This window comes from Dama dama, chromosome 4, assembly GCF_033118175.1.
Source record: "Dama dama isolate Ldn47 chromosome 4, ASM3311817v1, whole genome shotgun sequence".
NCBI classification, from domain to species: domain Eukaryota; kingdom Metazoa; phylum Chordata; class Mammalia; order Artiodactyla; family Cervidae; genus Dama; species Dama dama.
In genome coordinates, this window is record NC_083684.1 from 21,603,634 (window position 1) to 21,616,296 (window position 12,663).

Genomic DNA, 12,663 nt, shown 5'->3' on the forward strand with positions numbered 1-12,663 from the left:
TAGTCAGGATAGTGAAAACAACCTAAGTATCCATCAGTAGATGAAGGGATAAAGAAGAATGTGAGTCCTCATTCTCTTTCCACATACACACATTTATACATATACACATACACACAATGGAATATTTCTTAGCCATAAAATAGAATGAAATCTTGCCATTTGTGACAACACGGATAGACCTAGAGGGTATTATGCTAAGTGAAAAAAGAGAAAGACAAATACTGTATGATTTCATTTATATGGAATTTAAAAAATAAAGACAAATGAACATACATAACAAAACAGAGTTACGGAGAATAAATAAGTGTTTGCCAGAGGGGAGAGGAAGGGAAGAGGGAAGGAGAGAAATGAGTGAGGTTGATTGAGAAGTACAAACTTCCAGTTGCAATGTAAATGAATCATGGATATGAAATGTACAATGTGGGGAATATAGTCAATGATTATGTAATGTCTTTGATGACAAACTGTAATCAGACTTGACTGTGGTGATCATTTAGAAATGTGCAGAAACATCGGATCACTGTATTGTGTATTCTGTATTTTGAGTGTGGAAGAACTGGTGCTTTCAAACTGTGGCGCTGGAGAAGCTTCTTGAGGATCCCTTGGACAGCAAGGAGATCAAACCAGTCAATCCTAAGGGAAATGAACCCTGAACATTCATTGGAAGGATTGATGCTGAAGCTGAAGGTCCAGTACTTTGGCCACCTGATATGAGAGCCAACTCACTGGAAAAGACTCTGATGCTGGGAAAGATTGAGGGCAGGAGGAGAAGAGGATGACAGAGGATGAGATGGTTGGATGGCATCACTGACTCAATGGACAGGAGTCTGAGCAAACTCCAGGAGATGGTAAAAGACAGGGAAGCCTGGCATGCTGCAGTCCATGGGGTCACAAAGAGTAGGACATGACTTAGTGACTAAACAACAACATACTGTGTAACCAGAACTAACATAGTGTTGTAGGTCAGTTATATTATTTTTTAAAAAATCATAGAAAAAGCTCAGATTTGTGGTTACCAGGGCCATTTGGGAGGTGTAAGGGGAGGGAATTGGATGAAGGCAGTTAAAAATTACAAACTTCCAGTTATAAGATAAATAAATACTAGGAATGTAATGTACAACATAATAAATAGAATTAACTCTGCCACATGTTATATATGAGATTTGTTAAAAGAGTAAATCCTAAGAGTTCTTATCACAAGAAAAATATTTTTTTATGTTTCTATAACTTTGTACCTATGTGAGATAATGGATGTTCATTAAACTTATTGTGATAATCATTTCATGATGTAACTAAGTCAAATCATGAGCTGTATACCTTAAACTTACATAGTGCTGTATGTCAATTGTATCTCAATAAAACTGAAAGAAAACAACAGTATAGCCTGTATTTTGAGAAGAAATATAATAAGCCACTAGTTACAAATTCATAGGTTATTTTTTCATATTGACATCAGAACAGCCTTAAGAACAAGTTATATTTTTCCCAATGAAATTTAAATGTTAATGAATACCTTCATCACCTACTTTTTGAAATAATGGAATCAACCTAATAATTTAAAGAAAAATGAACAGATAAAGATTTAGAATTAAATGCTACATTATAAAAGGAATATGTTTTGCTAGTAAGGTTAAAAATATTTATCATTCACTGAAAACAGTATCTGCTGGGTACTGTGTTAGGCACATTCCATCCTCATCCTTGTAAGGCAGGTATTTTACTTCCCATTCTACAGTGCAAAAGGGCTTCCCTTGTGGCTCAGCTGGTAAAGAATCTGCCTGCAATGGACCTGGGTTCGATCCCTGGGTTGGAAACATTCCCTGGAGAAGGAAAGCCTACCCACTCCAGTATCCTGGACTGGGGAATTCCATGGACTGTACAGTTCTTCAGAGACAACAGGAAGGACTAGCTTCCTGTTTTAGTCAGCTAGCAGTGGATTTGAGTTTCTTGCCTGAGTGTGTTGAACTTCAAAATTTCTGCCTAACCACTGTGGGACACAAACCACGTCTCAAAAGCATTTGCTAAAAAGATCATTGCTTGTGAAGTTCAGCAGCCTGAAATTTTAGAATTTATGGCGAGTAAACTGAGTTCAGTTCAGTCAGTCGCTCAGTCGTGTCCGCCTCTTTGCGACCCCATGGATCACAGCACGCCAGGCCTCCCTGTCCATCACCAACTCCCAGAGTTGACTCAAACTCATGCCCATTGAGTCGGTGATGCCATCCAACTGTCTCATCCTCTGTCGTCCCCTTCTCCCGCCTTCAATCTTTCCCAGCATCAAAGTCTTTTCAAATGAGTCAGCTCTTTAAAGCATCAGACCAGCTCATTTAATAACTGAAGACCAGCTTATTTAATCAGAACATGTATAAATCCCTACTTAACCTGCTGTTTTTCTAATAAGGTTTAATTTGTTCTTTGTGGAAAATGTCAGGTATCTTATGTGTAGGTATGTTTAGCCATTTAAAATCTGCTGTAAGCAAACTAAGTGATGACACTCATAGGAACACAACAGAAATAGAGCTTTAAAAAGATATATCTATGATTCAGAGTTGACAGTATTTTTACCAAATTCAATTCAAGCAAGGGCATTACCTTCGAGGAACATTGGGAGGATATGGAATGACAATTAGCTGAGAATTTGGAATGATTGCAGTCCATTCTTGTTTTCGTACAGACTAGAAAAAGAATATTTAAGAACATTTAACATTCAGTACACTTTAAAAACATGATTATTCTAAATAAGGAAAAAGCTTAAGTATTTTTTGATAAATTGAAATTCTACGTATGGATTAAGTTAAATTTATATATGTAAGGTTCCATATAGGGTTCCTATTTGCAAAAATTTCTTAATCATTTCAGGGAAGGATTATATTTCTGTCTTATGGATACATTAATTCAACAAGTATTTATTGAACACTCTTATGTAGCAGGCACTGTTCAAAGTGTTAAGTATAAATGCTGCTTTGGAACTAAAATTCAAGTTGAGGTGGAGTCTGACAGTAATCAAAAATATTTGGTATGTTAGATGGTGAAAATGATGAGAAAAAGCAGGGAAGAAGAGGGGTAGGAAGTCTTAAGGTATATTTTCAAATTATAATGTTCTGTATTAAGATAAGCTTAGATTGGTCACTACCAGTGAACTTTTAAAATTCTTTAAAGGAAATGAAAATATTTAAATTCAAATATTTGAATAGTAAATATTAAAAAACAGATTACTTGTAAATTTTTACTCACCTTCTCTCCAGATGGACGTGGAATACCAACATAAAGATGATCAAGAAAATTGGCACTTCGACCTAAGCCAAGTACATTATATGGCAGTTGGAGAGCTAAATGCGCCGACTGGCTAAGTTGTCCAGCTAAATTTATTTTTAAAAAAGAAAAAAGAACATCTTTGGAGACACTGTTCTTATCAAATATTAAAATTATAAAATGTTAAAAATTTAGGTTTCTATAACCTATCTTTAAGGATAAAAATGTGAAATGAAATACTTGGTTCATAATAATTCACTTTTTAAAGATAACAGCTTTATTGAGAAATAATTCACACTTCATAAACATCACCCATTTAAAGTATAAGTTGAGTGATTCTGAGTATCTTCAATCAAATTTTATAACATTTTCATCACCCCAAAAAGAAACGTCATACCCATTAGCAGTTAATTCTATTTCTAACCCTTGCTCTTCCAGATGCAGGTAACCATTAATCTACTTTTTTATATCAGTAGATTTGCCTATCCTGGAGACTCATAAATGCAATCATGTAATGTGTGCTCTTGATGAACGATGCTGCTGTGAACATTCACATACAAGCTTTTGTGTCAACTTCTGTTTTCCAAAATGGCTGTATCATTCCACAGTTCCAAGAATAATATATGAGGGTTCCAGTTTTTCCATATTCTTATCAACACTTTATCTTTCTGATCACAGCCATTCTAGTGGTTATGAAGTGGTATATCATTGTGGCTTTCATTTGCATTTACCTAATAACTAATGTTGTTTTCTTTTCATGTGCTTATTGGCCATTTTTGTAGCTTCCTTTTTAGGTCTCAAAGTTTTTAGTTGTCTCTTCTTTCATTCTTGATTTTAGTAATTTGGGTCTTTTTCTTGAACAGTCTAGCTAAAGGTATGTCTATTTTGTTACTCTTTGAGAAACCCAACTTTTGGTTCAACTGGGTTTTCTCTTGATTCTCAATCCCCTACATATTTTCTCTCATTATATCCTGTCTTCTGTTTCCTTTAGGCTTAATTTGCTGTTCTTTTTATAGTTTCTTGAAATAGATGGTTAGGTTATTGATTTCAGACTGTTCTAGGTATTTACAACAAATTTTCCTCTAAGAACTGCTTTCGCTGCATCCCATTTATTTTGGTATGTTGTGTTTTTTTTTTCATTCACCTATTTTCTAGTATCTATTGTGATTTCTTCTTTGATGCACTGGGTTTTCAGGAGTGTGTTGTTTCATTTCCAGATATATTTTTTAAATGGGTTATTTAATGGGTCTTTACTGTGCATGGGCTTTCTCTAGTTTCAGTGAGAGGGGGCAAGTCTGCAACTAGAGAAACTCAACTCTCTTTTGGTTACTCTTTGCATGGTACAATTTATCCCATTTTTTAAAACTTTCAACTTATTTATATCTTCAAATCTAAAGTGTTTCTCTTGCAGGTAGCACCTAGTTGAGTTATATTTTAATATCCATTCTGCCAATCTCTGCCTTTTGATAGGAGTATTTATTCCATTTACATTCAATGTAATTACTGATAAGGTAGGACTTTTGCCTGCTATTTGCTGCTGGTTTTCTGTATGTCTTTTTAATTTTTCTATTTCTCCATTGCTGCTTTCTTTTGTTTTCTGTTACAGCATTTTAATTTTGTAGTTTCTTTTATTATATATTTTCTGAGCTGTTTTCTTAGTGGTTACCCTGGGGACTGAAACTAGCATATTAACTTAACAAAATAACTTAATACCTAGCACATAACAATAACTTTGCTCCAAAGTTCCCACCCTTTTGTGTTGTTATTATACAAATTATGTTTTTATATATTCAGCCCATCAACACAAATCTATCATTACTTTATGCAGTTGTCTTGTAAATCACCTAGGAAATAAGAGGTACTATTTAACACAAATACATAAACCATATTTTATACTTCTCTAGTCTTACCAGGTGCTTTTTACTCATTTGTGTGGATTTAAGTTCCTGTCTAGTTGTCCTCTCAGTCAGGCTTAAAGGCTCCCTTTAGTATTTTAGAAGAGTGGCCTGTTAGTGATGAATTCTATTTTTATCTAGGTGTATCTAAAATTCTTCATTTTTGAAGGATAGCTTTGGCACATATATGGGGTTGGCCAAAAAGTTCATTTGGGTTTCTCTGCTTTTATGGAAAAACCCAAATGAACTTTTTGGTCAATCCAACAGAATTCTTGATTGACAGTTTTTTTTTTTTTTCTTTTCCTTTCAGCACTTTGAATGTATCATCCCCTTCTGCCCTCTGTGGTTTCTGATGAGAAGTCAGCTGTTAATCTTGTTGAGGCTCCCTTACATGTAACTAACTGCATCCTTCTTGCTGCTATGAAATCTCTTTTTTGTCTCTATTTTTGATAGTTTATGTGTCTCAGTGCTGACTCTTTGAGTTACTTTGAGTTTGTTGAGTTTCTCATATGTGCAGATTAGTGTTTTTCATCATTTTGGATGGTTTTAGCCATTACTTCTTCAGATATTTATTCTGCCTCTTTCTCTAATTTGGGTTTCCCTTGTGCCTCATATGGTAAAGAATCTGCCTGCAATGCAGGAGATCTGGGTTTGATCCCTGGGGAGGGAAGATCCTCTGGAGAAGGAAATGGCAACCCACTCCAGTATTCTTGCCTGGGAAATCCCATGGACAGAGGAGCCTGGTGGGCTACAGCTTATGGGGTTGCAAAGAGTTGGATACATCTGAGTGACTATCACTTTCACTTTTCTCTCTTTTTATTTTAAGACTTGCTTTATGCATACATTGGTATGTTTGATGGTGGTTTCACAGGTTCTGAGATTTTTTTTTTTCTTTTTTTCTTTCTGTAAACTTGCAATTGACCTATATTCAGGTTTGCTAAAAAGATGTTTGCTTCTTGGAAGGAAAGCTATGACAAATCTAACTAGTGTATTAAAAAGCAGAGACATCACTTTGCATATAGTGATGCATACAGACAAAGGTGCATATAGTCAAAGCTATGATTTTTCTAGTAGTCCTGTACAGATATGAGAATTGGACCATAAATAAGGCTGAATGCTGAAGAATTGATGCTTTTGAATTGTGGTGCTGGAGAAGACTCTTGAGAGTTGTTGGACTGCAAGGAGATGAAACCAGTGAACTGAATATTCACTGGAAGGATTGTTGCTGAAGCTCAAGTTCCGATACTTTGGTCACTTGACGCAAAGAGCTGACTCATTGGAAAAGACCCTGATGCTGGGAAAGATTGAGGGCAGGAGGAGAAGGGGACGACAGAGGATGAGATGGTTGGATGGCATCACCAACTCAATGGACTTGAGTTTGAGCAAACTCTGGGAGATAGTGAAGGATAAGTAAGCCTGGTGTGTTGCAGTTCATGAGGTCACAAACAGTTGGACACAACTTAGCGACTGAATAACAATTCATTTTCCAGCTCAAATCTGTTGTTGAACACTCTACAGAAATTTTTGATTCAATTATTGTACTTTTTAACTCTAGAGTTTCTATTTGATTTTTTAAAATGATCTTTACTTCTTATTTGTATTTTCTTTTAGTGAGACACAGCTGTCATGCTTACTTTAGGTTTTTTAATCCTAGTTTCCTTTAGGTCTTTGAACATGTTTTTAATAGCCAATTTATAGGTTCTGTTAACTAAGTCTAACATTACTGTGCACATTTTCTGTTGTCTGCATTTTTTTTTAAAAATGTATATGTGTTTTTACAAGATAGCCTTCGTTTTCATTTCTTGCTTGAGCAGTGCCTCAAGGTAGCATAATCAAGCTATGTATTTGAATGAGGTAGTTTCCCTTCTAGGCATGTTCTTAGATGTCCAAGAAGATGTTCCAGCATTTCAAAGTTGCCTATGGTTGCCTATGGTTGTCAAGTGCCTTAGGACTTCCTTTTATGTTTTGGCCAGGCTTTTGTTCACTACACCTGGGATTCTGCCAGCACACTGTTGTTTTTGGTGATGTCTTGGAGGGATTGGGCTTTTTATTTCCCCTGCTAGGCTGAACTCTGAGTCAAATCAGATAGCCCCAACATTCTGACAGTGGAGATTTCCTAAGGAGCTGCTAGTTTAGACAAATACTGACAGCGTTATAGGGATGAGAATTTTAACGGGGCTCCAAAGGTCAGTCTTGCTCACTGACTGTGAGGCTACTAGCTGTTTACAGCGGCTGCACCATTTAGTAGACAGGGGAGGTGGGAGGGAAACAGTCCCAAGCTGAAATGCCCCAGACCCTGCTGTCTTAAGGATCAGGAGTTCCTCCTGGACAGACAATGCCTGGAACATTCTGTGGCTTTGGTTAATTTCCAGAGTTCTAAAATAGTTAATATTAGTTATTTAGCCAGCATTTTTTGTAAATTGTTTGCTTATTGGTGGGGGGAGGGGACAGCAGGTTCATGAAGTCCTTACACTGGCATTCCAAAAATCAATCTCTCCTATTATAGCTCACTTTTAAAGACTGCTATTTACTTGCTAGGTATTTTCAACATAATTAAACAAACTATTTAAATGACAGGGTTACTTAATATCTAAATACTATAATATGCTATGGACTCTGCTAAACGTCCACTAATGTTACCCAGAAATATGAAATCATTGGAAAGTATATATACTTAATTTTTAATATAATTCTTATGTTAGTAAGAGAAAGGTATAATGAAAAGGAACAGTGAATTTAGGGATAACTATTAATAAAGTTTATGTATGTAAAACTATAAAGCAATATAGTTAATTGCAAGGGGTATGGAATTACTTTACCTTGTAGACTTGGCTGATTGAATGATAATGCTTAAAAGAGTGCCTCAAATATAGTAAACACTGTTAAAGTAAATGTTAAATATATACATGTTTCATTATACTTAGCACAGACTGACTTAATAGACATCAAACTAGACTTAAAAACAATTTCTCTGTAACTACCTCACTGAAAAGAACCAAATAAAAACATTTATCAATACTCTGTTAGGAAGATCATAGAACATAAATTCCAAATAAAACTGTATATTTCATAAGAAAACTTAAAAACTATTAAAAAGAATAATGAAAATAAATTATCAAAAAAATCTCAAAATGCAGACATAGTTATATTTTAGCATACTTTAAAAAAATTTTAGCATACTTTTAATCATGTAGTTTTCTGCCTAGGCATGTGCATGAACAAGTAAACACATTAACACACTTTAGTATTACTGCTCTTCACTCAATGTTATTTCATAAATATTCTCATGTTATTAAAATTCTTTAAAAATAGATACGTGGAGAGAAAGATTATTGGAACACTGAAATCCTATGCAATATTGTTCTTTATAGCATTATACTTTACTTTCACCACCAGATACATCCACAGTTCAGTTCAGTTCAGTCGCTCAGTCGTGTCCGACTCTTTGTGACTCCATGAATCACAGCACGCCAGGCCTCCCTGTCCATCACCAACTCCTGGAGTTTACTCAAACTCATGTCCATCGAGTTGGTGATGCCATCCAGCCATCTCATCCTCTGTTGTCCCCTTCTCCTCCTGCCCCCAATCCCTCCCAGCATCAGGGTCTTTTCCAATGAGTCAACTCGTTGCATGAGGTGGCCAAAGTACTGGGAGTTTCAGCTTCAGCATCAGTCCTTCCAATGAACACCCAGAACTGATCTCCTTTAGGATGGACTGGTTGGATCTCCTTGCAGTCCAAGGGACTCTCAAGAGTCTTTTCCAACACCACAGTTCAAAAGCATCAATTCTTCGGTGCTCAGCTTTCTTCACAGTCCAACTCTCACATCCATATATGACCACTGGAAAAACCATAGCCTTGACTAGACGAGTGTCATTTCTGCTTTGGCTCAGCCTCTTCATTCTTCCTGGAGCTATTTCTCCACTCTTCTCCAGTATTATACTGGACAGCTACCAACTAGGGGAGGGGGTCTCATCTTCCTGTGTCATGGTTTTTTGCCTTTTCATATTGTTCATGAGGGTTCTTGAGGTAAGAATACTGGAGTGGTTTGACATTTCCCTTATCCAGCAGACCATGTTTTGTCAGAACTCTCCACCATGACTCTCCATCTTGAGTTGCCCGCATGACATGGCTCATAGGTTCATTGAGTACACACATCTGTGATCCATGTGATCATTTTGGTTAGTTTTCTGTAATTGTGGTTTTCATTCTGGAGGCTGTGGGACTGTAGTTCTTGCTTCTTCTGTCTACCTTCTGACGGATGAGGATAAGAGACATGTGCAAGCTTCCTGATGGGAAGTGGGGAAAATTGGGTCTTGCTCTGGTGGACCGACTCATTTGAAAAGATCCTGATGCCGGGAAAGATTGAAGGCAGGAGGAGAAGGGGACGACAGATGATAAGATGGTTGGATGGCATCACCAACTCAATGGACATGAGTTTGAGTAAACTCTGGGAGTTGGTGATGGACAGGGAGGCCTGGCATGCCGCAGTCCATAGGGTCGCAAAGAGCTGGACATGACTAAGCAACTGAACTGAACTGGTGGACAAGGCCATGCTCAGTAAATCTTTAATCCAATTGCCTGCTGATGGGTGGGGCTGTGCTCCCTCCTTGTTAGTTGTCTGGCCAGAGAAGACCCAGTCCTGGAGTCTGCAGGCTCTATTGTAGGGCTGATGGCAACCCCCAAGAGGACTTATGCCAACATGTGCCTCCCAGGACTGATGTTGCCAGTGGCCCTGTCCCTGTGGCAGACTACTGCCAGCACATGCCTCTGCAAAAGACCCCAAACACTCACAAACAGGCCTGCTTCACTCTCCTGTGGCATCACTGCTCCTTTCTCTTCGGTACCGGTGCACACAAAGTTTGGTTTGCGCCCTCCAAGAGTCTCTCTTTCCCCCGGTCCTATGTAAGTTCTGTAATTAAATCCTGCTGGCCTTCAAAGACAGATTTCCTGGGCATTCCCAGTCTGTTTGGCAGATCCCTAGGTTGGGAAGTCTGATGTGGTGCCTAGAACCATCGCAACTGTGTGAGAACTTCTTTGGTATTATCGTTCTCCAGTTTGTGGCTCATGCACCTGGTGGGTATGGGATTTGACTTTAACATAAATGTACCCCCTCCTTCCACCTTGTTGCGGCTTCTCCGTTCTTGGACGTGGGGCATTTTTTATGGTGGGTTCCAATGTCCTCCTGTTGATGGCTGTTCAAAAGCTACTTGCGATTTTGTTCTTGAAGGGAAAGATAAGCACATGTCCTTCTACTTCACCATTTTGGGCTTTCCCAAGCATTGAGTAGGCCGTATCTTTCCCTTTCTCCCTTGCCTTTCACATTTCTTCTTTCCTCAGCTATCTGTAAAGCCTCCTCAGACAACCACTTGGCCCTCTTGCATTTCTTTTTCTTTGGGGTGGTTTTGGTCACTGCCTCCTATATAGTGTACATACCTCCATCCATAGTTCTTCAGTCACTCTGTCTACCAGATCTAATCCCATCAATCTATTCATCACCTCCACTGAAAAATCATAAGAGATTTGATTTAGGTCATACCTGAAGGCCTAGTGGTTTTCCCTGCTTTCTTGAATTTAAGCCTGAATTTTGCAACAAGGAACTCATGATCTGAGCCACAGTCAGGTCCAGGTCTTGTTCTTGCTGACTGTATAGAGTTTTTCCATCTTTGGCTGCAAAGAATATAATCAATCTGATTTCTGTACTGCCCATCTGGTGATGTCCATGTGTAGAATTGTCTCTTGAGTTGGAGGAAAAGGATGTTTGTTATGACCAGCGTGTTCTTGTGGGAAAACTGTTAGCCTTTGCCCTACTTAATTTTGTACTCCAAGGCCAAACTCGCCTGTTACTCTAGGTATCTCTTGACTTCCTACTTCTGCATTGCAATCCCTTATGATGAAAACGACATCTTTTTTTTAGTGCTTGTTCTAGATGGTGTTGTAGGTCTTTATAGAACCAGTTAGTGTCACTTTCTTTGGCATCAGTGGTTGGGAAATGGATTACTGTGATGATGAATGGCAAACTGAGACCATTCTGACATTTTGAGATTGCATCATATCCATTTAATGGTGCCTTGGCATCAGTTCAGTTCAGTCACTCAGTCGTGTCTCATCATTGCAACCCCATGAACCACCGCATGCCAGGCCTCCCTGTCCATCACCCACTCCCGATGTTTACCCAAACTCATGTCCACTGAGTCGGTCATGCCATCTAAACATCTCATCCTCTGTCGTCCCCTTCTCCCCCCTTCTCTTCCTGCCCTCAATCTTTCCCACCATCAGGGTCTTTTCAAATGAGTCAGCTCTTCGCATCAGGTGGCCAAAGTACTGGAGTTTCAGCTTCAACATCAGTCCTTCCAATGAACACCCAGAACTGAACTTTAGGATTGACTGCTTTGATCTCCTTGAAGCCCAAGGGACTCTCAAGAGTCTTCTCCAACACCACAGTTCAAAAGCATCAATTTTTAGGCACTCAGCTTTCTTCACAGTCCAACTCTCACATCCATACATGACCACTGGAAAAACCATAGCCTTGACCAGACGGACCTTTGTTGGCAAAGTAATGTTTCTGCTTTTTAATATGCTGTCTAGGTTGGTCATAACTTTGCTTCCAAGGAGTAAGCGTCTTTTAATTTCATGGCTGCAATCACCATCTGCAGTGTTTTTGGAGCCCTAAAAAATAAAGTCAGCTACTGTTTTCCCATCTATTTGACGTGAAGTGATGGGACCAGATGCCATGATCTTAGTTTTCTGAATGTTGCGCTTTAAGCCAACTTTTTCACTCTCCTCTTTCACTTTCATCAAGAGGCTCTTTAGTTCTTCTTCGCTTTCTGCCATAAGGGTGGTGTCACCTGCATATCTGAGGTTATTGATATTTCTCCCAGCAATCTTGATTCCAGCTTGTGCTTCCTCCAGTCCAGATTTCTCATGATGTACTCTGCATATAAGTTAAATAAGCAGGGGGACAATATATAGCCTTGACATACACCTTTTCCTATTTGGAACCAGTGTGGTGTTCCATGTCCAGTTCTAACTGTTGCTTCCTGACCTGCATACAGGTTTCTTAAGAGGCAGGTCAGGTGGTCTGGTATTCCCATCTCCTTCAGAATTTTCCATAGTGTGTTGTGATCCACACAGTCAAAGGCTTTGGTATAGTCAATAAAGCAGAAGTATATGTTTTCCTGGAATTCTCTTGCTTTTTGATGATCCAGTGGATGTTGGCAATTTGATCTCTGCTTCCTCTGCCTCTTCTAAACCAGCTTGAATATCTGGAAGTTCACGGTTCATGTACTGCTGAAGCCTGGCTTGGAGAATTTTAAGCATTACTTTACTAGCATGTGAGATGAGTGTAATTGTGCGGTAGTTTGAGCATTCTTTGGCATTGCCTTTATTTGGGATTGGACTGAAAACTGACCTTTTCCAGTCCTGTGGCCACTGCTGAGTTTTCCAAATTTGCTGGCATATTGAGTGCAGCACTTTCACAGTGTCATCTTTTAGGATTTGAAATAGCTCAACTGGAATCCC

General features: G+C 38.5%; 1 protein-coding gene across 1 annotated transcript in view; it reads right to left on the bottom strand.

Annotated features, from left to right (window-relative positions):
- The window catches only part of ITFG1 (integrin alpha FG-GAP repeat containing 1), a 306,823-nt gene that overhangs the window by 5,007 nt on the left and 289,153 nt on the right, over positions 1 to 12,663 (bottom strand). Inside the window, exons 15-16 of the mRNA XM_061138443.1 lie at positions 3,232 to 3,356; positions 2,590 to 2,672 (exon numbers count right to left, since the gene is read on the bottom strand). Of these exons, the coding sequence (XP_060994426.1) occupies positions 2,590 to 2,672; positions 3,232 to 3,356 (208 nt within the window). The remainder of the gene's footprint in view (positions 1 to 2,589; positions 2,673 to 3,231; positions 3,357 to 12,663) is intronic.